Source organism: Ochlerotatus camptorhynchus, unplaced genomic scaffold (assembly GCF_037179485.1).
Source record: "Ochlerotatus camptorhynchus isolate MF236.1 unplaced genomic scaffold, CSIRO-AGI_Acam_v1.1 ptg000306l, whole genome shotgun sequence".
Taxonomy (NCBI): Eukaryota; Metazoa; Arthropoda; class Insecta; order Diptera; family Culicidae; genus Ochlerotatus; species Ochlerotatus camptorhynchus.
Window position 1 is genome coordinate 871,707 of NW_027040794.1, and position 25,902 is coordinate 897,608.

The window sequence follows — 25,902 nt, forward strand, 5'->3', positions numbered from 1 at the left end:
TGAATTTTTACACTTAATGTCTGAGATGTGCAGCGAGCATTTCTCACTTAATTTTTGCAACCCAAAATCAAATATATTTTATCTATATTATATTTATTACTATAATTAAAATCTCTTTTTTCTTACATACCTATAAAAAGCTTAAACTCTATTCTATCGACTGCTTCAAACAGAACTATGTGTTGTCAACTCTGTGCAAAGCTATTAGCAAATGAGCAGTTTGTGAGCAAAACTATGTATGCCAAGCATGATCGAGTCTGACCTGTACTGCCGTTATAAACATACCTGTCCAATATTCTATGTAATCTTCATGGACCGTGGGACTCTTATTCGTATAACGGCAGTGCATATGATTTTAAACATAAGAATTGACATGAATAAATTAGTAAAAATATTCAACCAATATTCCTTAAACATTTTAGGCTGCAGACGAATAAAACAAACGGTCCTTAATACGCATAATTTATTCCCATTCTCATTGTTCTAATACATCTCAAATCACATCTCAATTAAGTAAATATGTTGGCATTAATCCTCGACGATTCTTCTACTGTTAGTCAACTATTCTCGGTTTGTCTGCGATCGTTACTCCAAGTGATTCGGAGATATTCCTGCTATGGCTTTACAATAAATTACATGGTAATGCAAACTGGCCATCACGAACGTGGCAAAAGTACTATGTTCTGATGAATTAAACAGTAACAACTTATATGAAGAAATAATATACAACATACGAGTCGGATAGCGTGTGCTACTGTAATGTTTGGTCCGCATAACGTTTTTTTTTAATCCGAATCGTATCCATCGTCTTACATCGAATAACAACATGAAAGCTACCCGTTCCGTCCAAGTCCCTAATCGATCAGCAGAATAAAGTTTACCGATCCTTGTCGATCACGCATTCCTCCACGATAGATGACATTCTTAGCCCACACACGGCACTCAACGTTGACACTTTGTTTCACTGCGGATAAAAATAACATTTTAATTAAAATCGCCAATTGCTAGCTTATTGCGCATTAACTAACCTGCTGGACGTGCAAAGTGTACCGCCACCAATGGACTGAGGTAACCGGGTAGGTTGGTGTAGGGGTAGTAGTATGCGGGGAGACCACGGTGTGGGAAATACTCGATCGGGCCGATCGATTCGACATCCGCTGGAGCTAAGCCATTACAAGACACCCACATTTGTTTGCGATCTTGTTCCGGCAGAGATTTGATGTGGTCGATCAAATCGGTTGGCATGTCATCGGGCAGATCATTGATATCGTCGTAAAATTCTGGAACCCATCCGTAGATCTGCAAACACAAGGATGTTGTTTATTCAGAGCGAAACCTAGGGTGACAAGACAAGATGGTCTTACGCGATTCAATTTGATGAAAATGCAAGGAGCTGATTTGTTGTAGCTGTATCCCTCTTCAATGTTGCATGGACCAAGTTTCGTCACATCGACGGCGCACACATTTCCCTGAGCTGGTGCGTTGGTGAAGTCACAAATGGCTTGATTTTTACCTCCACCTGGAAGCAATGTCTGGTCCCGGTATGCTGTCGATTGGGAGTTTTCTACGTTATTGTATGTGTTTTAAAATAAAGTTGTAAGTGTGATACTAACGTGCCAGGAAGTCGTTGATCCGATTGACCCATTCTTTCACCTGGGTTTTATTGGCAGCGGTATAGTGAATCATGGCACCTTCTTGGATATTCTCTGGCATGGGTCGATAGCCCAGACCGGGATTGGTCCCTATCAGTGAGGCATCCAGTTGCCATTTGGGATACTGGTGGTTCATGGTGGAGAGAAGTACCTGCATACAGATGGCAAACAGTGCTGCTAGTACCACGTAGAAGCAAAAGTAAAATAGCATAAGCTGTCCTGCAATTGAAAAAGAAAAATAGGATGGAACGTTAGTGCTGTTTGTACGATTGATGCAAAATAATGGTAATAATGGTTCACTCGATTATAATGGAACAAATGGTAGCACGGTGTAGGTACAGGCATACGCTGTACAAGCGGAACGCATTTTTGTCTCCGACAATTATAAGCGGTTATTTGCATCTTATAGCAATTTAAAATGTTGTCATACTTATTTCTCGCGTGGTGCATAAATTGATTGGCGTGAAATCAGTGCACTGGCGCGCTCACTCATTGCTTTGCCATCATTCGCCTGTAGGTAGGTGTGAAGCTATTTAGCTAAAAGGTTATAATAATTTGCATCCACATGCTTTAGGATGCTGAGCAACTACACCTACAAGCTTAATTAAGTCTCTTAATAGTTATGACAAACAAATTTACAAATCTTACGTGAACAATTTTTCAGACTCCACAGCATTTTTCTTCATTATTTCGACGATCCGTTCGGTGCACTGATGTTTTTATTCATTTATTGCATCGATTATTGCTAGATGGATATTATAAAAATATATAAAATGTTTTTGGGGTGATACCTCTCACCATCCCTCTCCACGTGGGGCGTTTGGTTAAGAGAGATGATCAACCCGATTCGTACCTTCCTCAAAGTTGTCCTTGTTCGCTTTCTACTCTCTAAATACAATTTTCACACTGCCGGACTCTAACGGAACTATCAACCTTATACTTTCATCTCCTCATCTATTGCATAAAATGACCACTTTAAGTCTGATATTTGAAACTTAGCATCTTCAACTAAGTGAATTTAACAGTTATACAACAAATTACAACATTCATTTACACAGTAGGGGTGATGCACATATCATGCCACGCTCTAAGGGGGAAGGGGGGCTTATGATTTTGTGACAAGCAATGCATTAATTATAGGAAAAATGGATCCCCTGTAGATAGGTTTCTAACACCCCTTGATTGATTTACCAAACAACTGCGCATTTATCTTTGTTTTAGCTTAGGAACATTTCCACGCCAAATTGCAAAACGCTTGGACACGAACTTCATCGATTTAAATAAAATATTGCACATATATAGGCTGCTTCCCGAGATTGCATTTTGCATTAACATTTGACCACTTTTTCCAGACTAAGTTTTTCGAAAAGGCGTATTAAGATGAAATTATTTATTTGTTCTAAAAAAAACGACAAATTCGATCAAAACGACGTGTAAGAAGAAAATTTTACTTATCGAAGAAAGCAAACTTATTGGACGATAGCTGAAGACTTCAGCTGGATTTTTATCTGGCTTCAAAATTGGAACAACTTTTGCATTTTTCCATTTATCAGGAAACTATGCTAAATTGAAACATCTGTTAAATAATTTTACCAAGAAAGACAAAGTACTCTCTGGGAGTTTTTTTTTGTTGAGGATATAGAAAATTCCATCATCACCAGGACCTTTCATATTATGAAACTTTTTAGTTATAGATCTTACTTTGTCCAAATCAGTCCCTCAGAAATCATGAATAATATTTTCCCGAGATAATCCCGAGCAGCTTAATTTTCAATAGGACTAACTGCCTATAATCCCATATCAGTCCCATATGGAAAAAGTATGCATTGAGATAATGGCAGTCGAAGTTACGAAGTGCGATTCCCATGTAAATATTTGAAAAAAATCATAGTAAATTTATTAATATTTTTTTCAAGTTAACATCTGTTCCATTGAAGCTTGCATGTTATGTTCTATCAGCGAAAAATATGGCAAATCGAAAAGCATAACTGTAACTTCACACCTCTGGACGATAAAATTTAAGAATGGGACTGATATTCGATTACATTGCTTGATGGGACACACTGACTTGATGTTGTTTTCACATTTTTCATGATCAAAGATCGTAGTTTTATCACCTAATATGAAAGTAGATGCCAATTGATAGTGGAGAGCGTTGTTATCTCAAAATTGACATAAAATCCATATGGGACTGATTTGCGATTATGGGCAGCAAACTAAAATTATGGAAATTCTCGAATTGCTTAGCAAGTTTCTTGAGATGAAGTGAGCAAGAGTGAGATGAAAAAGCATTGAACATCATTTTTGATTTGCAATTGAATATTAGGATAGACGTTATATTCCACTCATGTTCGATATTGATCCCATTCAGCTCTAAGGTAGTTGAATGTTGGGATTAGACATTATTTCTTGGGATATTTCAAAAATTAAGGGAAGGTGATCAGAACCGAAGTCAGCATGGGTAACCAATTGGCTCGAAGCTGTTGACACAAGCAGCTGTGTGTTTTTTTTTCGGTGCGAGTCACGCGATAGTCTGTTTGTCGATAGCAATTCTAGAGTAACATTTGAAATGGGCCTATGTCCAAAACGTAAACAAACCAGAAAATGAATTTTATTTTTTTCCGCCACTTTTCAATTCATATTTAAGAAAATTGAAGTTTGTTAGGCATTTATATTGTTCACAATAACTATAGTAACTGTATCTCAGTATACAACCTCCAAAATATGTGAAAAGCTTTCAAAAATATATGAAAATCGATAACAATTTATTTTCATAAATTAATAAGCCTTTTTGAGAATCTTTCAATGGATATGCCCTTTTTTTAACCGTTGTGCTTGTCATCACGAATGGTACGCCCTTTGCTAAGCCTTTTTTCAACGTCAAATAAATTCAAAACAAATCATCCGCCCTGCCTCAACCAGTAGGGCCTAGCTTTGGTTTGAAAATTTTCAATCATCGGCCCTTCTACGTCACTAGGCTTATCAATGAAATGAAATAAATGAATGGTTGGCCGTTTTAGCGTGCGGGCCTATTAATGATTCGAAAAATTTCGTTGATCGGCCGTTTCGAAAATCGAGTTATTTTTAATGATTTTTCTCGATTATGCGGAATTTTCCTACACGATTAGTGACTATCAAGCGGTGCTAAATAAAGAATGGTATCAAAACCCGATTTGTTTACGTTTTGGACATAGGCCCATTTCAAATGTTACTCTAGAATTCATGCTTGCGATGCTTGCTCATTGTTTGAAGTTTGTTCGTTTTTGCCGTTACCCCGTTGGAAGCAAACAACTACTGTGCTACCTGACTTATAACGAATATACGTTGTATACGAGTACCCCGGAAACAACGTATGACTCGTCTAATTTTGCATAGCAGTTGCAATGTAAAATTAGACGAATTATACGTTGTATTTGGGGTACTCGTATACAACGTATATTCGTTATAAGTCAGGTAACACAGTAGTGGAGATGTCGGTGGAAGTAAAACTGACGATTAGATTCAGCTTCCCAGATGGATCGGGGAAACCATCTATGGAAGACATTGCGAATTTTATGAAATTGTTGGATGCGGATCCCACTCAGATGATCGCTACATACCGCATAGCGGAAGAAAAATCTATGTTCATCAAGTTAAAATTAGAGAATTCGATGTTTTATTGTTTGCTAAACAACCGTACACAATTAATTTTCCATTATGCCGATGGGAAGTCAGTCGAGGTACGCATGTCGCCTGCTGGGGGCACCGTTCAGTACGTGAGAGGTTACGACCTACCACCAGAAGTCCCGGATAGCGATCTATCTATTGATGCTAGGAAAATACGGTGATGTAAAACGTGTAGTATGGGAGAAATTTCCAGCTACCTTGGGCCTCGATAGATGTAAAAAAGGCGATGTAACTAGCTGCAATTCCCTAAATGGAAGGGAAACATATTCTAAAAGGGGAACAACAATTTGTGTTTCTTTTGTAAGACGGAGCGGCATCGGATTTTTTTTCTTTATTTTTGTGATTTTTAGCCGTAGGCTCGTTCATCACATTTGATAGTAGAAGGTCAGGCTTAGGGCCTGCCTCTAAGGAACCGTTTCAGTCTAACATTAACGTAACGTAAAACTGGCTCTGAGACAACATTTAAAAAAAAAACTTAATGTAAAATGGGAGTCACAAGGTAGAGCTCCACCGTAAGAGACAGTGCCCCAGTCCGGCAGAGATACCCCGACGGCAGGAAAATAGGAAGCTGAAAGCGCAGCCAACGGCGGGAGTGCTAGATTTGGTTGTACAGGTGGGCGTCCTTCAAGAAAGCAATCAGCGCAGCCAGCGTCGAGGGGTCATTGCCAAGTAGCTCCTTGATGTTCTCTGGGAGTCGGTGTTGTTCGCGTAGCCTCTGAAACTCTGGGCAGACACACAGCACGTGTTCCACCGAGGCAGGGATGCTGCAGATTGGACAAACCTTGTGAAAGGGTGTCCCACCAAAATTGTGGGAAATCCTCGCATGGCCGGTCCGGAGTCTTGAAATGATCCGTTGGTCTTTGTACTTGTGGCTGTCTAGCCAGGGTCGTATGGTTTCTTTGATCTTTCTCAGGAAAGTGGTCCGCGACTGAAACCATTCCTCCTGCCAGGCTTCCATGATAATATTCGCGATCCAACGCTTGACGTCTAGGAGTGGTACGTTCCTGGTGAAGTGGGGACCAGATGGACCGGATCCCACCAGCCTGTCCGCAGCCTCATTTCCAGGAACACCGCAGTGCCCGGGAATCCACGTAAAAACGGTTGAGGGTGGGGCATATCGTGTAATGGCTTGTATCCAGGGGTGGCTCGGGGCTTCGGCTTCCAGCGCCAGCGGCATCGGATGAATTCCTGCTCCAAGCGGATCAAAAGCAGCCAGTACAACAACGAACGGAAGAAGAAAACCAACAACGGAATGAGGAAGAGACCAGTACGTACGCTGGTATACTGACTGGATGCATCACCAAATGAGGAAGCGGTTGAGATCCTGGAAGAAGAGGGGGTAGGGACAGATGTGACGTCCCCGGACGCCGAGAAGAACAATGGAGAGGAAGCTAAAAAAAATTCGGGATAGTGAACTATACCGAGAAGGAGCGGATAAAGGACGAAGAGGAGGCTATGCGGCTGGTGCTTCTGAAGGAAAAACAATTGGCAGAAGCAAGGGAGTTGAGGGCACGGATGAAATCGGAAAATAAACTCTAGACACCTCCAAGGAAGAGTAAGAAGAACTCTTAAACTATGTCCCTCTTAATATTTTAATGTAATTATTAAATTATTTAATAATTCTCGGTTCCGTGGAGTCCTTTTGAACATTTGAGCCTAACAAATAAACTATTGAAAAAAAAAATTAAAATCGGTAAACATTTCCACTCCATTGGGCTCATTAGAGACATTTCCCCTATGTCAACTTGTAGTTTAACATAATTTCCTGCAAGTACACAGCTATCATGTTTTTGTGTTTCCGTTTAGTGCAAAATTAGGTCTTGACTAAACGAGTTCAACTTTGCATAAGGAAATGGGAATCAGGTTTAACACTGATGGTTGGAGAGTATTTTTGGTAATAAGCAATGTATCGAAAATAACTTTTTTTTTATCAAGTTCACAATCACGTTAGCTTTACGGAGCCGATAATACATTGTTCATTGCTTGTAACAAAATTCTCTTAATTTTATGTTCAGTAGAAGTTGGGCCAAATACTCGCGGCTTGCCCGAGGTTAGAGGGGTACATTGTATAACAATAGGATCAAGCAAGGATCTTGGGGTGGGGTTTCGTTATCTCATGAGAGCGTATATTAAAAATAACTTGTGGACACATTTTTCTATCCATATACATGAAAAATATTTTACAATAAAATAACTGCAATTTCCAAACCTATCGACTAGGTGCTTACGTCAGATGGCGACTTGAGTGTGAAATAATCGATAGAAATGATTCCGCACATCGAAGGTACGTGAGTAAATCTGCGATCATCTCTTTTGCCAGTGGTGGCGAGGGGAGATACCCCTAACCATTCCTCCCCAACGGGGGGGTTTGGTAAATGAGATGATCAACCCGATTCTTACCTTCCTCAAAATTGACCTGTGCTCGCTTTCTACTCTCTAAATACAATTTTAATTCTGTCGTACTCTAAATGAACTATCAACTCGATACTTTCATCTCCTCATCTATAGTATAAAATGACCACTTTAAGTCTGATATTTGACGTTAAGCATCTCCAACTATGTAAATCGTTAACTTCACGCATGAGGTAACACTAACATGGTTAGTTAATGAACTATTTTCAATAAAGTCCTTAGTTTACAGTCATTCATATTTGAAAATTCAGTTCCTCAAAGCTTTTGGAAACTTTAAATATAGGTTCTGAATGCAGGTCCACATTTTACTTAGATATTTTCTCCAAATTTTGTCTTCTTTCCATTACTGGCTGTTCATTCAACTTCAGAAATCATGGAGAAGCAGATGCTGGACCATTAGATCGAAATGATACCTTAAAGAATTTGGCCGAATTCTATTTTTTTTTGTATCTAATATCCATCTAACTAAGCTCTTTAGCAATGGTAGTAATATCTCAATCGTGAGAAACTAACACCTAGGCTAAACGATTTTTTTGCAGATGATCATTTCAACGTTGGAATAGATTGAATAGATGAACAAAAATGACAAATGAACATGTCTATCAAGAGGTGTTTCCTGAAATGTGCAAGCGTTAGTATCAGTTATAGGAAAAGCAAGTAGGTTTTTCGTGCTTCATTCTTCATTCTTGAGGATTCATTAGTTAATCTGTAAGAATAAAGAATACAAAACTGGTTATTTAAATCTATGTTATGTAAGTTTTGTACGTTCTGCATTGAGTGTTGAAAAAGCCGTTTTCAGAAATCTCTTAATCAGCTCTCAAAAATCTCTTCATTAACCCCATTCCTTCCACGCATTAAAATGTGATAAAACTGATCAATGTAAATTAAATATTAATGGGTAATTTCAAACACATAATAAATCGGTTGGCCGAATGGAACTAAGTTAATCGTTATAAGGTTGCTATCTATTCCAAATAGATATGTAAATCGAGATTGGAAAAGTTATCCATTTGAGATCTTAAAGCCTACATACATGTCCAAGATCCCAAAAACTGTCTACGTGTCCAAGATCCCGAAAGACTTCCGGAGAAAATTATGTTGGCCATCTTATTTTTTATTTTCCTTGATTTGTTTTTCGTTGATTTTGTTTTCCGTACTGAGTACCAACGCTACCGACACCAGGGAGGCACCTCCCACACCTGGACCCTACCTATCGACCCATCAACTCATGGCCCTGCGACGAACGGCTTTACTTCCCTCAGAAAATACCGGCGGCGCCGACTGGGATTGAACCCAGGCCTTTTGAGGTATCTTATTTTTTACCCAAGCCTTATGCGTGGTTGCAAAAAATGGGTTGTATATAATAATATACCATACAGCATCGAAATCCGAACATGAAGTTCAAAATTTTGGACACACCCGGAGAAATAGAATGAGTGGAATGTAAAATATGATGCATACTAAACTCAAAGTGCCAACCTTAGGAAGATTTTCTCGCCCCTAGTTCTTCTATTTTGAACACGTTTCTGTGCAACAAACCAATCCTCGTACATACGCAACGTGTTTACTGGATACGATGGCTGCAACATCTCACCTTTTATTTTTTATGTGAATGTTTATCATCACATTCAATTGGTACGAAGTTGTGCTAATTGATTTGAAATATAAACGAAAACAAACAGTCAACACGTTGTTGGCACCACAATGTTTACTGAACTAGTTTACAGTTATAATGCAAAATGTTTTATCAGTTATGGTAATAGTGTGTACACTGCTGAATGAACAATTCTAAAGAAATTTTCAATCGAAGAGCTTCAAATTTTCCTATCTGTAGAGTTGTCATTGTTTCCGACAACCTATGTAAATAAAATTTTCTGGAAACCGGCAGAATATCGCAGTACAGGCAGCTCTATGGAAGCTCAACAAATAAGCTAAGTAATCCGAAAGAAGGTCATGATCAATGCAAGCTGTCGCTCGGAATAGAACCATTTCATGTTGGCTTTATTATGTACTACTGGGGGGTGTTAAGGTGATTCTCTAAGGAGGCCTTAGCGTGAAACTTTAAAAGCACATATGTCAGCTTCCACAGATCATACAAAAATGAAATCGCTGCCAGTTGCGGCCTCCCTTAGCCCAGTCGGTAAAAGCGCATCTACTAAGCAAGATCATGCTGGAAGTAGCTGGGTTCGATTCCGGGTTCGGTCTAGGAATGTTTGGCATTGGAAAATTTCTCGACTTCCTTGACATAGAGTATGATTGTACTTGCCACACAATTCTACTAATGCAAAAATGGTACAGGCATCGAAAGCTCTCAATAAATAACTGTGGAAGGGCATCTAGAACACTAAGTTGAGAGCACGCCATAAGCTAATATGCGACAAACAATAAGCTTGAAACGCGAATAAGAAGAAGAAGAAGCCACTTGAATGAGTGAGTCTGATAACCAAAACGAGAATCTAGAGCAAACCGTCGATCTACTTAATCAAAGAATACTTTACATCGAATGCACTCTCCGTAAAACATGATTCCTCACTTTATAGGCACAGTTGTGAAATCTTTATTTGTTCCAATGTTAACCAAGAGCGGCACCGATGAAGTAGTGGTAAGCGTGATTACCTCTCACCCATCTCACATCTCTGATCACGCCTTCCTTCGGAAGGGAAGTAAAGCCGTTGGTCCCCGGTTCATGAGTTGATGGGTCGATAGGTAGAGTCCAGGTGTGGGAGCTGCCCTGGCGTCGGTAGCATTGGTGCTCAGCACGGAAAATAAGATTGACGGAAAAAAATCAAGGAAAAAAAAGTTAACCAAGGTAGTTGCAGCCATGGTGGGTATATAAATGGGGATACAGCTTTGTCACTATATAGACGAGGAGGTCGCGGGGGGGGGGGGGGGAAGTGTGGTTTTAGAGCAAATTGTAAACAAACTCGGTCGCTGTCCCATACAACATGGCTGGATCATAAATTTGACACATAAGAACACCTATATGTAGTCACCTTGGTTGCAGCTTTTCTGTAACTTGCACGCTAACTTGAAACTAACCATTAATGAGCTAAATTTCACTCATTTTGAAGAAAAGTGGCTTAAATCATTATTGGAAAAAAAAATACCCATTAAATGAGTATTTGTCACCCATTACAATTTAATCAGTAACTCTAACGCATTAAATATCAATAATGGGTAACAATTACTCATTAAACGGTTTAAAAAACCATGAATATCAAAGTGGGATGCCTTACCATTACCGAATTAAAAAAAAACGGTTTCAAAGTGGGCTTACATTTGGCCTTGGCCTTACATGGCCTTAGCCGTTCAGTATTTAAAGCAGGTTTTTATTACTTGCGTTTCAGAATAACAAACTGGGACTGTTAATTTGAACCATACACTCAGGAAGCCCTTGCTCTCATTTTTCGAAGTATGGTAGAGTGCTACTTCGGCATAATCGTCCATTTCCGTCATATCGAACGAAACATACAATATATATCTTTGATTTTGATGAACCAGGGCGTAGTGGTTACAATCCATACCTCTCACGCCAAAGTCACGAGTTCAAATCTCACCCCGGACAAGTCACGAATGACCCATGAGTGTTAAAGTATCGATAATAAAAAAAAATGATTAACCAATCATACGTTCGGTACGATAGTGTAGTTCAAAAGCTACAAAACAAAGTCTATAAGAACGCATATTATGAATATTTATATCTATTCTTCTCGAAAATAAAAGAAGGGCTCCTATCAAATCATTTGTTTCTCCCTTCATTCAATGTGTTGTGACAAAATTGAACCTCGTACGACAAAGTTGGAGTCAAGAAGCGATGTTTGATTTTTATCAATATCTCAAAAATGTGTTACTCTTTATTAACTCTAACGGGGTAAAGTATAAGTACATTTAGAAGTCATCTTTGATAGAAACATTCCATAATCTGTTCAAATCTGATCTTTAGAGAGTGGTAATGTGCGGCTTGTGTTTAGTATGACAGAAATTAGACCTAAACCCTATAATTATCAGCTACCGGAAAACATACAATAACAAAACTGCTTCCCCATGTTTGCTGCGACGCAGCAAATATGGAGAAGCAAATTTCATGCATGAAATCGAAATAGTGTGCGAGATTTACTCCCTAGAAAATTCGAAGTGGAAGTCGCAAGTCAGCCAATCTGCCAATGATTTGTTGACGCTGGATCGTATCACCTTAATACACTAATGGAGTTCATATTGCAGGGCATCACTTTCAATCGATGAACGTCATGCGGTTAATGCGTTGTCTGTTGAAGACGAGCAGCTGTGCGTCATTTCAGATCCTCAATCGGGGTCAACAAATCAATTTTCAATTGTTTGTCTCTCTTAGGGACCATCCATAAATAAAGTAGCATATTTTTGTCCATCTTTAGACCAGTTCTCCCCTCGTAGCGAGTTTTGCTATACCTAATACACTGGAATTGGCCAAATCTACACAAGTTACAAGCTACGTAAGTTCGATTTCATCGAAAAATTCGTCCGGAAGCTGGTGATATAACAGGGCATCTGTGGCCCAGGTTTTCATTACAAAGAATGCGATGGACCTGAAAGTATACAATCAAGAGTATCTGGAAAAAACGTATTCTACCGTTCATTAGGGCACAAAAGGACCTGTGGCAGATTTGGCATGCGTCCACTTCAGCTAGAAGGTATTTCAGTGGTACCGTGATAACAGAGTAAATTTTAACTAAAAGGACATTAACCATTAATACCAATTGATCTCAATTCCGCAAATCCCGCCCAATCGAGAAATATTGAGCAACTATGAAGCGGAAGATAAAGAATACTGGTAAGGTCACTCGGGATGCTGCAGAGATAGCCAGAAATTGGAACAAACTGGCTTCTGATATAATAATGGGAGTTTAAGAAAAGTTCTCATTTTTTCAAAAACCCAATGGAATAATGTTATGATATTTGTTTTATGAACCTGCAATGTAAAAGATTTATGTTCACACTATAAATTTTTTCTTTACTCCAGACGAATCCAGAATCGCACTACCAATAATTCTGGTGACAAGGCTCTGATGAGACAACGAAGCCAGCCCCCCAAGCTCCTGCGAAGACAGTATTCAGAAAAGACCCTGGCAGAGGTCATCGACTCTGGGGCAGACATCGCATTCGTTGGCTTAGTGCAGTTGAAAGGACATGAGGTCGCTAACTTTCTATGAAAGCTTGAGCGATTGGCTTGGGAATGAGCCCAGTGGGAAAGAATTCTTCATTCGGCGTAGATTCTGCGGAGTGGATTGCATCCCATAAAGTACCATCTCTACTTTCAATTTTGGCTGAAACCAGCATATACAGGCATACATTGCCTTACGCTGCTAATTTTTGCCTGTATATGGTGGTCTACAACTAAAATGGATTGCTGGGAAGTATTTAAGATTTCTTCCGTTTATTCTGATACAAAAATAGAACATTAGACTGATAAGCAGTTCCATGCCAAATGACTCGACCTTCTCTGATTTACATGAAGTTTTGCATAAATGTTTGTTATGGAAAATTATACGCATTTGTGCTAAAATTCGACATGTTTCAATTAAACGTCACTTATATTCAAAATGACGTTTGCAACAAAGTTGCAGGGCATATAAAGTCTTTCTAGGAAAAATATACGCGCTAAAACAATTCAGTTATTTTACGTAAACAATCCATAAATGTGTTAAAATCTTATGTAGCAAAAATGACCTTATATTGAACAAATTTTTTTTTACAAAAAGACTAATAAAAAATGCCACCTTTTGAAATACAGTGAACTCTCTATATCTCAATATTGAAGGGACCATCGAGTTATATAGTTATCGGCTTATAGAATGAAAATATTTTTTTATTGTTCTACCATAATTTGAATAAGACCCTTGAATTATTCCACCTAATGTAATATCTGACCTTATTTCCAAGTAGGGAAGAGCGCTACTTCGTCGTAATCGCCCATTTCCGTTCTATCGAGCAGAAATCATCAATAATATCAATGATTTCACAATGCACAAAACAATAATTCGTTTGTTCCGATGCGTTAATTCATTAGCTACAACATAAATCCTATTAGAGCGCATTGTATGCATATTTACGCTCATTGTTCTCAAAACAAAAGAAGCGCTCCTAGCGCATCCCCTTTTTCTCCGTTTATCCGTAGGACGAAGGAAATCTAATGGCGTTTCAATGCGTTTGGACGGAATTGAAACGCGTAGGACGAATTTAGAAGCAAGAAGCAGTGTTAGATTTTTAATAATATCTCAACATTGTTTGACTCTTTATCAAATCCGTACCGTTGGAAAGGTGGATAAATTTAGAAGTTATCTTTGATGAAAACATTCCATGTTTTGTTCAAACCCTTTCCAAAAAGCGTGGTAAAGTGCGCGATGTCCTTAGTAGGACGGAAATTAGATCAAAAACCCTACATATTCGTAGGATGATTCAAGAATCCATTTACGAAAGTTCTGAATAGTTGATTTGCATTGCAAAAAAAGCGTAAAATTATTGACTGCCTAGGCTGAGTGTGAAAGCACTGCACTATTCAATCCATTGCTCTGTGCAGACCGTTTGTACCCAACGGTAAAGGACGAGGCAATGAAAGAGCCAACAAAAACATTCAGTCACTCACGAGCAGGCGACGCACACCGCTTGCCTTCGCTCACACAGCATGTAATTGAGTCATTTTTCCATAGAAAATGTACGCTCAGTCATTCAAAACAAATATTGGGTACCATCACGGCAGAATAAACGTGTTGACTGAGCTACTGACTGAGTGCTCGGCTGTCAGTGACTCATTTACCTCTCAATCATTCAGACTCTCACGAGGCAGTGAATGATGAGGCAGATGGCAGTTCATATTCATATCAAAATAACTCAATGAACGAGACTGATTTGCGCACTGATTTGCAATATACACAGCAAAAAGTTCTAAATTTTAACCAACGCGTAAAATCTGCCTTCGTTTAACATTGAGATATGATTGAAAAAAATTAACGAAATTATTTACAAGCTTGCATACAACATTGCTGATGTATGCGATATTATTATTGAACCTAAGCCCCCTTCGCTGCGCCAGTAAATATGACCATCAGTTCCCAAGTAACAATTATGGTTTTATCAGGTATTATGGTATTATGGTATAATTATGGTTTTAAAGAGGTTTGAAAGGTTTAGAATAGACTTGTAGTCAAGCTTTTGAATTTACTTTTAATTAAAACATAGGAATCACATAATGCAGAAGAGGTTAGGTTAGATTAGGTTTTTTTTTTTTTATAAAGAGACTTTCAGCAGACTTTCGAGTTGTAGAATCAACTTAATATTACATAGAACATCGACCAAAGGAGGCATCGACTTGTGAAAATATCGATTATGGATAGTGTGGATAGATGACGGGACCACTAAATCCATCGAGCGATAAAAATCATAGAGTTATAGAAAATATAGTTTTAGAATAACGAGTTGTGGAGAGTTTACTGTATGGAATACTTTCGACTTGTAAAATTTGTCCAAAATCATAGACCAACAACTTTTGATCAAATTTTTTAACATTTATATGGAATTTACTATTAGAAAACCAAACTTTTAGTTCACCTTATACCGAACAAACGTATATCATCTCGTGATTATAGAGTGCCCTTATTATTCACTAGTGATTATTTCTATAGAGCTGTAACTTTACCGAATGTAGATGAAATTTTCACAACAGTTTGAAGTGAGGTGATATACTTTTGTTCGCACTGTCGAAATCATAACGGACAAAAGTTGCCATTTTTTCAGATTTCTTCCTTTTTGGTATGTTATGGATGTTAGTAAAACAAAAAGCATATAAAAGATCCAGGTTTTGACTACAATTGAGCATAATTTTAACTCCTTTGGTTTATTGTACTTGTACTACTATTGTACTTTAAATTGATTTTGTTAAGCTCAAAATTTTACCGATAAGTTTTAAATACGTAAGCAAGATTTTGAAAAACTTACAGCACTGTGATTTTTTTTTAAGAGGAAAAAAATCGCATTTGGAAACTTTGTTAATGACCACTATTCATTTCTACTGAGACTTTACGTCTGCTCTCAACTTAGTGTTCTTTGAACACTTCAACAGTTGTTATTTGAGAGCTTTCTAAGCCTACACCAAAGCATTTGCATACAGTCAACTCTACATCACTCGATATTGAAGGGATCATTGAGTTACATAATTATCGACTTATAGAATACACAGATGCCATAATTTTAACAATAATCCCGTATTATTCCATCTACTGTAATGTCTGACCGTATTTACACATACTTATTATTTCGAAAAATGGTTCATGAATTCAGTTACGGATGGGTTGAGTAGTTGATTTGGAATCTACTGCCAATACAATAAGACTGTCAATTATCATGCTACATGATAGGTTCTAGCTCATGATAGGCTTTGGTCATATACCATAAGGACGATCGAAACAATACTGGATATGTCTTAAGTTGTGCTAGACATTCAAAATACTCGAAAACAAATCATTAAAGCTCTTTATATAACCCGGCAACTATCATGTTTTTAGAGTACCTTTTAAAATTAGAATCAAAGAATGCAGAAGCTTTTTCTTTGACTTATCGAATTATACCCTGAGGCAAAAGAACGTTGGAATTTCTTAAGAACCGCACAAGGGTTTTTGTCACAAAAATCGGTATGAATTTTATTGATTTGCTATATGAAAAACAATGTTAGCAAACAAATAATAAATGGAGCAGACTGGAAACGAACCATGGACGTTGAGATTACGGAGACCGTGTGTTTACCACTCGTCTTTCAAAGCTTGAGTAACTGAAATGGTTAAAGGCGTGTAAGAGCTACCTCATGTTAGACAAAAATCATTCATTAGTCAAGCGTATGAAATTAATTTATGGCGTTACTAAGTTGAGCCTTTTGAAATTCTTAAGTTTATTTGCCTCAGTGTAGACTTATGGTACGATACATGGAAAAATGAATAAATAATCGAATCCATCGAGTTGTAGAAAATATCCAGTTATAGAATATCGTGCTGTATAGAGTTTACTGTATATTGTGTGGCAAGTACAACCATACTCTTTGCCCAGGGAAGAATTCCAACGGGAATCGATCGCAGCCGATTCCACCTTGGTCTTGTTTTGTAGCTACGCCTTTACCGACTGAGCTAAGGGTGGCCCTCGATGACCACTATTCGTTTAATTTATTGCTGAGTCTAACTGAAAAGTTAATCTGAAAATAAATTAAAAATTCCCACCGGACCGTCAACATTTTATTACATTTCTTGGCTAACGGCTGCATAAAATAATCTGGATCTGCTCCAAACAACCGCCATACCATGACAGCGGGATTGAAATGATCCAGGTAAATAGCTGCCAATTTCGATTAAGTTGCAGCCAAATTTGCTGCATATTCATTCCATCATTTCATTGGAACTTCACTATTATGCCAGGGGACGTACATATACCACGTAGACAATATTTCAGAGATCGTAACCTTCTTCTCCATCTGAAGAAATTTAAAAAATTTCCATTTCCATTTTCCATGCTACCAGCCCTATAAAGAGTTTTCGTAGTTTATGGACAGCGTTCAACGACTAAATTTGATGAGGGTAGGCAAGGAAAAATGCCAGCTTCATTTTAATTGAGTTTCCTCCAGAATTGCAACAACTAATGCGTCGCTGTGTGGATGGGCGAGGCAGTTTAAAAATAACCTATATGTTAATCACCGGAACATTTCACCAGAGTGTTTACATTTGTCTGATTTACTGTTGCACACAGTACAACATTATAACGCGTTGGACCATTTACTTATGCGCTCTGGAAGGTTATTTTCATGAAGACACTGACTGAGAGTGGATGACGCAAAGCAGGTGGCAAATAGAGCTTGGAAAATTTACGAATTGGTTTTTCTTTACCCAATAACACGTGACCAACCGTATTCCACATGGCAATGAAAAACGTAACTCCATAATCAACGCTGATAAGTTTCATCCGCAACGATTCTTGGTAATTATGCAGCGTAAACGTTTACGAATCTCTCACTTCCATCAGAAGCCGGTCGCCTTAATTTTTGCTTCTCTTGAGATGACCCTCCGAGATGAATTCCTTCATCCATTGGTCACTTTGCGATCCATGTAGTATGACTCACATTTATTAAAACTTCCGTTGCGGAAAGAATGGAGCATGCGATTATGGAGACGCCACACCATATGGTTGATTACGGTGCGGCGAAATATAGGAAAAGTTCCGCAATGGAGGTAAGTTAAATTGGAGTGAATCAGAATCGCTCGTTTGATGCTATCAGTTGCTATTGATAAGGCGTGGTGCTGATTTTGGTGTGTATTGACGTACTCATGGTCGGGTGTGTGATTGATGCGACCAAATCTGGGAGAGACGCTATCGGACATCATTTTGCGATAGGAAAAATAGGAAAGTTTGTTTTTCCATATTGTCACATGGCGACACACGGTTCCATTTGGGTTTGAGTGAATTTAGACCTTCTTTAATGTTGTTGCCTCAGAGAGCAATTACCCTGTCGTATATCTTCACTAATTAAATCCCATCGCTTCGAGAAAGTCTGTCTCAAGATAAGATCTAGACTTGTCTGACCATCTTTCCAGTAAGTTGCACACTGACTGATAAACATCCATGAAAGACGTGCAGTGCAAACAGGATACTGGATTGTGAGGCTCATTAAATCATGCTGTGCAGTGATGGCTGCTTCAATTAACTCATCAGAAATCGAGAAACAAATATCGGTTATAACAAGGGCGCTGGTAAGCTCTATTGAGTGACATATCCCTGAAGCCGTTCTTATCTAGTCTACCATTGAGCCAAAATTAGAACCTTCAACTGATAAAGCCTGGGTATTAAGTACATGTTACAAATTTTCCAGCCTTGCATTCAATCACTTCACAAATACTCAGTCGATAATATTGGAATCACTTCAGGTGATTCCGTATAAAAATATCACGCAGTGGCGTTTCTCAGTGAATTCGTTAATTTTGTCCAAGGCACATTAACATCAGGGCGTGCAGCCATTGAACAAGCAAACAGAGGCATGCACGTGATCTTGATTCAAAGAAACGTCGCTACTACAAGCATGTGCTGAAAACCGATGGCATTGTACTATTTTCGACTGGACATGGTATATTTCTGGTTGTTGCTGATAGCTGGACTTCATTGCGCCAAAATGTTGCTGATAATTTTACAACCGGATAGGGGTATCACTTTAGTAGACATGTCAATGGGACAGGGTGGTTGGAATTCTTCGGAAAGGCTGTCACGACAGTGTCCATCAGTCGGTCATATTAAGGTTTGGAGATAGCACTGACGTATCTGGTAGGATTTAGTTGGACGTAGGGTTAGGAGCCATGGGCGTAGCCAGAGAGGGCAGGAATCTAAAAATGCCTGCCCTTATTCAGTAATAAAATAAGTTTACATAGAATTTGGTCTATTATAGCAATGATATCCTCTATCAACTGACATCTACTTTCATTTTACGTGATTAAACTGCGGACTTGATCATGAAAAATGTGAAAACAACATCAAGTCAGTTTGTCCCATCAAGCAAAGTAATTGCATATCAGTCCCGTCCTGAAATTCGATCGCCCAGAGGTCAAGTTATTTTTCGTTGATGTAACAAAACATATTTGTCGTTGATGTAACTAAACATGCAAGCTTCAATTCAACTGATTTTAAAATGTAAACATTATTAATTAATTTACTATGATTTTTTAAATATGTAGATGGAACTAGCATTTCATAACTTCTACTGTCATTTTCTCAATGCCTACTTTTTCCATGTGGGACTGATATGGTATTATAGGCAGTATAACAGTTTATATATCCTTTGTATGTCTGGTCAGCAAAGCAGTTTATTCAACATAATTCTATGAATTTGTGTTTCTTGGCTCAAAAATCACTATACTTGTCACTCAATTTACAAATGCATGTATTGGATAACATATAAAGCTCTCAATTAATAACTACAATAATAGAACTAATGCTTCAAAGAACACTAAGTTGAGTACAACCGAAGGCTCGTGGCAGAGTGTCGAAGCCAGGTACATGGTTGACTTTGGGTATTTCTTTACTTGAACTTTGAAATTATGTTTTAAAACATTAAGCTCCGTGGAAGAAAATGAAGATCATGGAAATAAATATGAAAGCAAATCAGAGAGAATTCCTAAGAAACTAGGAAAGCTCCGAGGGAATACTTAGAATAATTCCAATGGAATCAAAAACTAAGGATAGTTCTAAATAAATTCTTTGTAGAGTTCCAATGAATTGCTGGGTGCATGCCAAAGCATTCTCAGGGAAATAAAATGGAAAATAGAGGTGAATATGAAAGGATAAATTCAACGGAGCTTTGCGAAAATGGAATGAATACGAAGAAATCTATGGGAATATTTCGAGGAGTTCATATGATATATTTTTTATGGATTTTCAAGAAATTTCTTCGGACAATTTTATTACAATTATTCTGAGTAGAATATTTCAAAATTATCAAGGGAAAGCTATGGGAGTTGTGAAGAATATTTCATGGAAATTTATAAATAATTATAGAGCAACGTTAATGCATCCCCAAGTAACATTTTTGGTCTTGAAGCCCACTTTTAGTCTTATAAGCCTTATCAAAATCATGATAAAAACGACAAGGGACAGCCCTACGGGTTGTACGCAATGGCGACGTAGGACTACGTGGTCTTATATAATAAATGTTGTTGTTTTTTTTAACTGCAGCAGGAGCTTGTGTTTTGTGTTGGAATAGGAATTTGAGCGGGGTTTTCTCTATGGATGCTCATGTGGGCTGCAGCTCGCTGCTTGCAGGTAGCTTTTCGTTGTGTACTGGAGAACAATGTTCAACGCCACGTGCCAAAAGCACTGCTGCTGCTGATGCTGATGCTGAATCGCTCCAATTTTATAAAAAAAATAAAATGAAGTGGAAAATACCTTTTTTTAGGTACCCACCCACTAAATTCCAAAATAGTTTAAAGTTGAAACAACAATTTTACTCTCTCTTGACTTTTATTAACACTAAAAGCACTGACACTGACTTTTAAGAGCAAGAAACGACAGTGACGTGATAAATTAAAAAAAAAAATTAAAATAGACTGAAAACCTCGAAACTAAAGGGTGTCCACAGTTAAGTTGCATCACTTTAAAAAAGGTGTAACAGTTTGCCCTTTGGGTTGATTTTAATAAAATTTTGGGTGAGATGGCCTCAGGGTGTATTGTTTACACTGCGTGAGTTTAATTGTGAAATTCATAGTAGTTTTGAGTATGAACTCGAAGGAACTTCCTGTATGCGAGAAAATTTTGCACACTCACCTCAACAACCCACATCTTTTCCACCAAACCATCGAAGAAATGTTGGGAACCCAACAATCTACTGGATTTCTCGTGTCATAAAACGTTTCAGAGAACGTTTAACTGTCGATCGGAAGCAAGTGAGTGCAAGAAAAAGTGTTCCGTACTGTGTTGAAGATCATAAATCAAGGAAAACAAAATAAAATCGTGACTTTGCTTCTTCGGCAATGTTTCTCAATCTTGTGGTGCCAGTACCGAACCGATGCGCGTTATTTGATCTAGCAACTTCTGACGTCAATGTTTAAATAACGACATATGATGAGCAGATGCCAGAATTAAATGTCTTTAATTTTCCACCATATGCAAAATATTAGTTCTATTTTTGAAAGATAAGAAGATAAGCGAAGAGTGAATTCTTAACAAACAACCTTGACAACTTACACCTAGGTGGTTTCAAGCAACACTGCCAATAAAAACAAGATAGTGCTGGTCGATTGTTTCGGGGTTAGTTATTTCGTATGGCTTTATTTTTTTTATTTTTTTTTTGTTGGGATTTGAACTACTGCGACCATTAAGCTGATCTATTGTGGTATACCCCTGTTTAGTATCGCATCTGTTCAGGATGACGAGTTACCATTTAGGGTAACTGCCGTTGTTGCCTGATAATGCGGAGTACCCCAATCTGGTATGATTCTTAGAATGAATTCAATCACCATTTTGGGATTTTTTAACCAAATCTCAGAAGGACTTACTATACTTTTGTTGAAATATTGTCTTCTGCGCACGAAGTATACTAAGGTGCCCTGAAAGATTGCCTTCAAGATAGACGTTTGTTCTGCGTAGCCTTAGTGCACTCTTTCCAGCTTCCATTTGCACGTATTGATGCAGTGGGAGCATATTGAGGGCTGCCTCCATGGCCTTTGATGGTGTGCTGTGCATTACTCCTGTTATGGCCATGCAGGCCAAACGTTGAAATTTATCTAGCTTTTTCTGGGTCACGCTTTGCTTTGTTTTAGGCCACCGAACCAATGAAGCGTATACTATTCTAGATCTTACATTAACCGTGTAGATCCAATGAATCATTTTAGGATTAAGTCACCATTTTTTCCAAATGTTTTTTTACTAACCCAGAGAACATTCGTGGCTTTTATTATTACCTGTTATAAGTGTAATTTCCAATTAAGTTTACGATCTAGAATGACTCCCAGATACTTTACAATTGACGAGTATTATATAAAAGATCCATTAATTGACAAACTTTTGAGTGTTACTTGTCTTCTGCGAGTGAACGGGACCAAAACTGTTTTGGATGGGTTTATATTTAACCCTTCATTTTGACACCACTGAAATTTGCCGTTCAATGCAGATTGCATTTTATTTGTGATGATGTGAACAAATTTTCCACGAACTGCTATGACCATGTCATCAACAAATCCGATAACTTCGAAGCCTATTTCCACAACAACACGTGACCATAATAAGGGCGACAATACACCTCCTTGAAGACACCCCCTAGTGGTCTTTATTGTTATTGATGATTCTCCCAAGTCAGCCTATACTTCTCTATTATTCAGCATTTTCATAATCCAAATTATAATGCAATGATCAACGTTTCTTTTTTCCATTCAGTTTTTTTTTTATAGATTTGTAAGATGTATTATCAAAAGCGCCCTTTACATCGAGAAATGCTACGAGAGCAATTTCTTTTTTGTCAAGAGTATTTTCTACTTTTGCAACCATTTTATGTAAAACTGTGACTGTAGATTTGTTTGATTGATAAGCAATTTTAATTTAATTTATTTAATTTAGCCGGAAACCTTCGTTAATCAGAACCAAACACAAACAGATAGTTCAACACAGATGAAGCAAAAATTATATGTTTTATTATGGAATTTTCGAAACTTGACGTCAAAATTTTACAGTCTATTATGTCAGGAGGATTTGCATGCAAAAAACGATGAAGGACATCTACCGATATCTAGGTATTTTTTTTACCGACATCTCAGCGTATCAAACATCACGCGGATAAAAGTGTTTCAACTCTAATTAATTGTCGTTGACTATCGAATGACTGAGCTATGATATGTTCTTATGAAACTTTTGAAACACTCTGCCTGCTGCACTGCAGTTTGTTGAACTGCTCTTGATAACATGAGCCAGGTTCTTCATTTGCCTCATTTAACCTCGAACAGCTGTTAGGGTCAAATACCGAGAAATAATTTTTCACAATCCTTGCTGCTACTGCGCCCTAGATTGACACAACGCGCAGGAATGCACTGCATTTGGGGTTTCTTTTCTGAACTTGAATAATTTTGCTTCGTTCACGTGCCACCCATTATCTGATGTGTGTTTTTTTTAATTTAATCCACAACAACCTATTTCAATTTCATCACCTATTACTTTTGTCTTCACACGTCGTCGTTCGTTGTTAACCCTTTTGAATCTCATCGTGAGATCGACATTGAATATTCTGCTTATATCCACTTGTATCGAGTTTGGATGTATTGCAGAAGAGTAATAATGTAAATAAAGTGTATGTGACCGTTTGAAAATAATAACGTACATCCAAATCAGAATAAACATGCATCAGACAGAGCGTACTTTTCTTAAGTCAACCAGGACCCGAGATAACGTTATCTCCCCCACCCGAATGGCACATACATTTTTCTGTTGCCTGGCGAGGGAAAGAAATACATATAATCCAACCGAAATGGGATCACCAACTTACCCCAGCTTTTGGAGGTTCGTCCTAGCACTTGGCCGGTTTTACTATCGTACAAAAACTGCCCAAAGGGCTGCTTTTCCGGTCTAAGCGGGAACTCGTACGTCGTTATGATGCGACCATCAGTAGTTTTCATCACACTTTTCTCCATCTTCTTAAGATAGAACTACTGACACTGATATAGACTGAGACGAACTAATTGCACTTTGAGGTTAAAATAAATTAAATAAATACTACACGGTACACGATACACTTCGTTAACGGTGAACCACTCTCACTGTTCAAGGCTTAATTTTCGCGGGGATTATTGCCACTTTTGTGTGGATTTTTACTACAACTACGTAGGTACTAACGTTCTGATTTCGATTTTTTTCTTATCACGACGGAGCAAAGATTCCAGATTTGTTTGTTTTGTTTGTACAGCACCTACTCGACGATTAACTCGTTTGCATGGGTGACTACGATGCACGAAAAGTCTGATCAACAGGTCCTCAAACCTCTGCTCGATCGTTGGCGCCCTTTAGCAGATGTTGGATGGTAGTACTCGAGAGTGCATGCCGTTTTGCTACCGCTCGCACGCGTTGGCCACCAAGAACTGAATCGAATCGAATCAACCGTCGCTCAGCTCTGCTATAGATTAGCTTGGGCCCGGTTTGATGCACTGTGCTGCCGCCAACAGTGCCTCGCACGACCGAGGCGGACACATGGATAAGCTGAATGTGTGCTACTATCTCTAGCGTGCGTATAAAAACTACACTGCTGTGTGTCAAATACTAATGCGATTACTCAGGGTTGCCAGTGATACACGATAACGGTGACGTTGGTCATTGATGAGACTGATAAGAGTGCGGAAAAAAATATACATTATGACGGAGGGTAAAATTTCTAAAATAATCGCTTATGAACGAATTAGCTGGTTACGTTACGAAAATGTATGATACACAGTAAAAAATAAATATTAATATTACATCCAAGAGGATGCACTTTAATCGTTTCGAAAATCTCATGTTATTTTTATGGCCGCCAAAATAAACAAATGCAGTAAAAGCAGCGTAATGTTAGTTCATGCACTGTATTTATGATAATTTTGTCGTTTTTGAAAAGTAATATAACACCATTATTTTGACACGGTTGAAGTGCATCCAATTTGATGTTATATCAAAATTATGTTTTTGCTATGTACTTTCTGACCTCATAGATTCCCATTATGCTCGTAAATACCAAGAATTAATAAAAGGGTATGGTATGTTCTAATTAAAACAATAGTTATTGCAATTTAATTCATTATGCTTAAACCGATTGGTTTACGGCTTTTTCAGTTTTTTTGAACTCTTCATTTGTTTCAAATTCAAAATAAATTTCATTTAATATTAATCTAGGTGATCCAGCTACCATAGTAACTTCCCAGCCTTAATATATATCTAAGTGTTTTTACATTGTTCCTGCCTTAGAAATTCAGAATTTTAAACAGGTTTTCTTAGCCTGCCTGTTAGCACAGACTAGAGATGAACTAGCCTAAGGCTAAAAATCTCTTTAATAAAGAATAAAAAAAAAAAATAAAAAAAGTTAGCACAGACAAACAGACATAACACTCGCAAGTTGTTCATCGAACTAGCATTTAACGGTAAATTTAAAAGTATTGTAGTTGGTAGTACCGCCATCTGTTCTGCGTACTACCCACCACAGTGTACTCAACAGATGGCGGTAATGTTTTAGTGACGATTTTACAGTGAGAAATATTCAATGTGTTATGTCTGTTTGTCTGTGCTGTTAGTACAACAATTTACATCCTAATCTAATCTAATCTAATCTAATCTAATCTAGTCTAATCTAATCTAATCTAATCTAATCTAATCTTATCTAATCTAATCTAATCTAATCTAATCTAATCTAATCTAACACCAACACAGCCAGTTCTTGAAAGCATCCTGGAAAATGAGGTATATACCTACATCATTTTTCTTGTCTATTTGATGTATGTTTCACATCGAAGATACGTCACACATGTCAAGACGGCCAGGCCTACTGTGCAGCATTTAAGGGGCAAGATGATTCTGAAAATATCGAGCCTGTTTAAATCAAGGATTTAAACACAATGCTTCAGAATCCAATAAATGGATGAAACGTGGACATCTCGTACCATAAGTTCCGATTTTG

General features: G+C 37.9%; 3 protein-coding genes across 3 annotated transcripts in view; 2 read left to right on the top strand and 1 right to left on the bottom strand.

Annotated features, from left to right (window-relative positions):
- The window catches only part of LOC135707248 (non-lysosomal glucosylceramidase), a 352,494-nt gene that overhangs the window by 267,672 nt on the left and 58,920 nt on the right, over positions 1 to 25,902 (top strand). The gene's annotated exons all lie outside the window — the stretch shown is intronic.
- Mtpalpha (monolysocardiolipin acyltransferase Mtpalpha) overlaps positions 1 to 25,902 on the top strand; it is a 221,644-nt gene that overhangs the window by 144,688 nt on the left and 51,054 nt on the right. The gene's annotated exons all lie outside the window — the stretch shown is intronic.
- On the bottom strand, positions 447 to 24,423 carry LOC135707257 (sodium/potassium-transporting ATPase subunit beta-2-like). The gene is made up of 5 exons (XM_065229051.1): positions 23,752 to 24,423; positions 1,614 to 1,871; positions 1,365 to 1,546; positions 1,029 to 1,299; positions 447 to 964 (listed from the first exon to the last, which is right to left on the bottom strand). The coding sequence occupies exons 1-5, from the start codon at positions 23,894 to 23,896 to the stop codon at positions 855 to 857; spliced, it is 966 nt and encodes a 321-aa protein (XP_065085123.1). The 5' UTR covers positions 23,897 to 24,423; the 3' UTR covers positions 447 to 854.

Excerpts from the sequence above, each read along its gene's own strand:
- LOC135707257 (XM_065229051.1), bottom strand. The coding sequence starts at position 23,896 with ATGGAGAAAAGTGTGATGAAAACTACTGATGGTCGCATCATAACGACG. Across the intron at positions 1,547-1,613 it reads GATCAACGACTTCCTGGCAC|CATACCGGGACCAGACATTG; the intron begins GTTAGTATCACA and ends CCCAATCGACAG. Across the intron at positions 1,300-1,364 it reads TTTTCATCAAATTGAATCGC|ATCTACGGATGGGTTCCAGA; the intron begins GTAAGACCATCT and ends TTGTGTTTGCAG.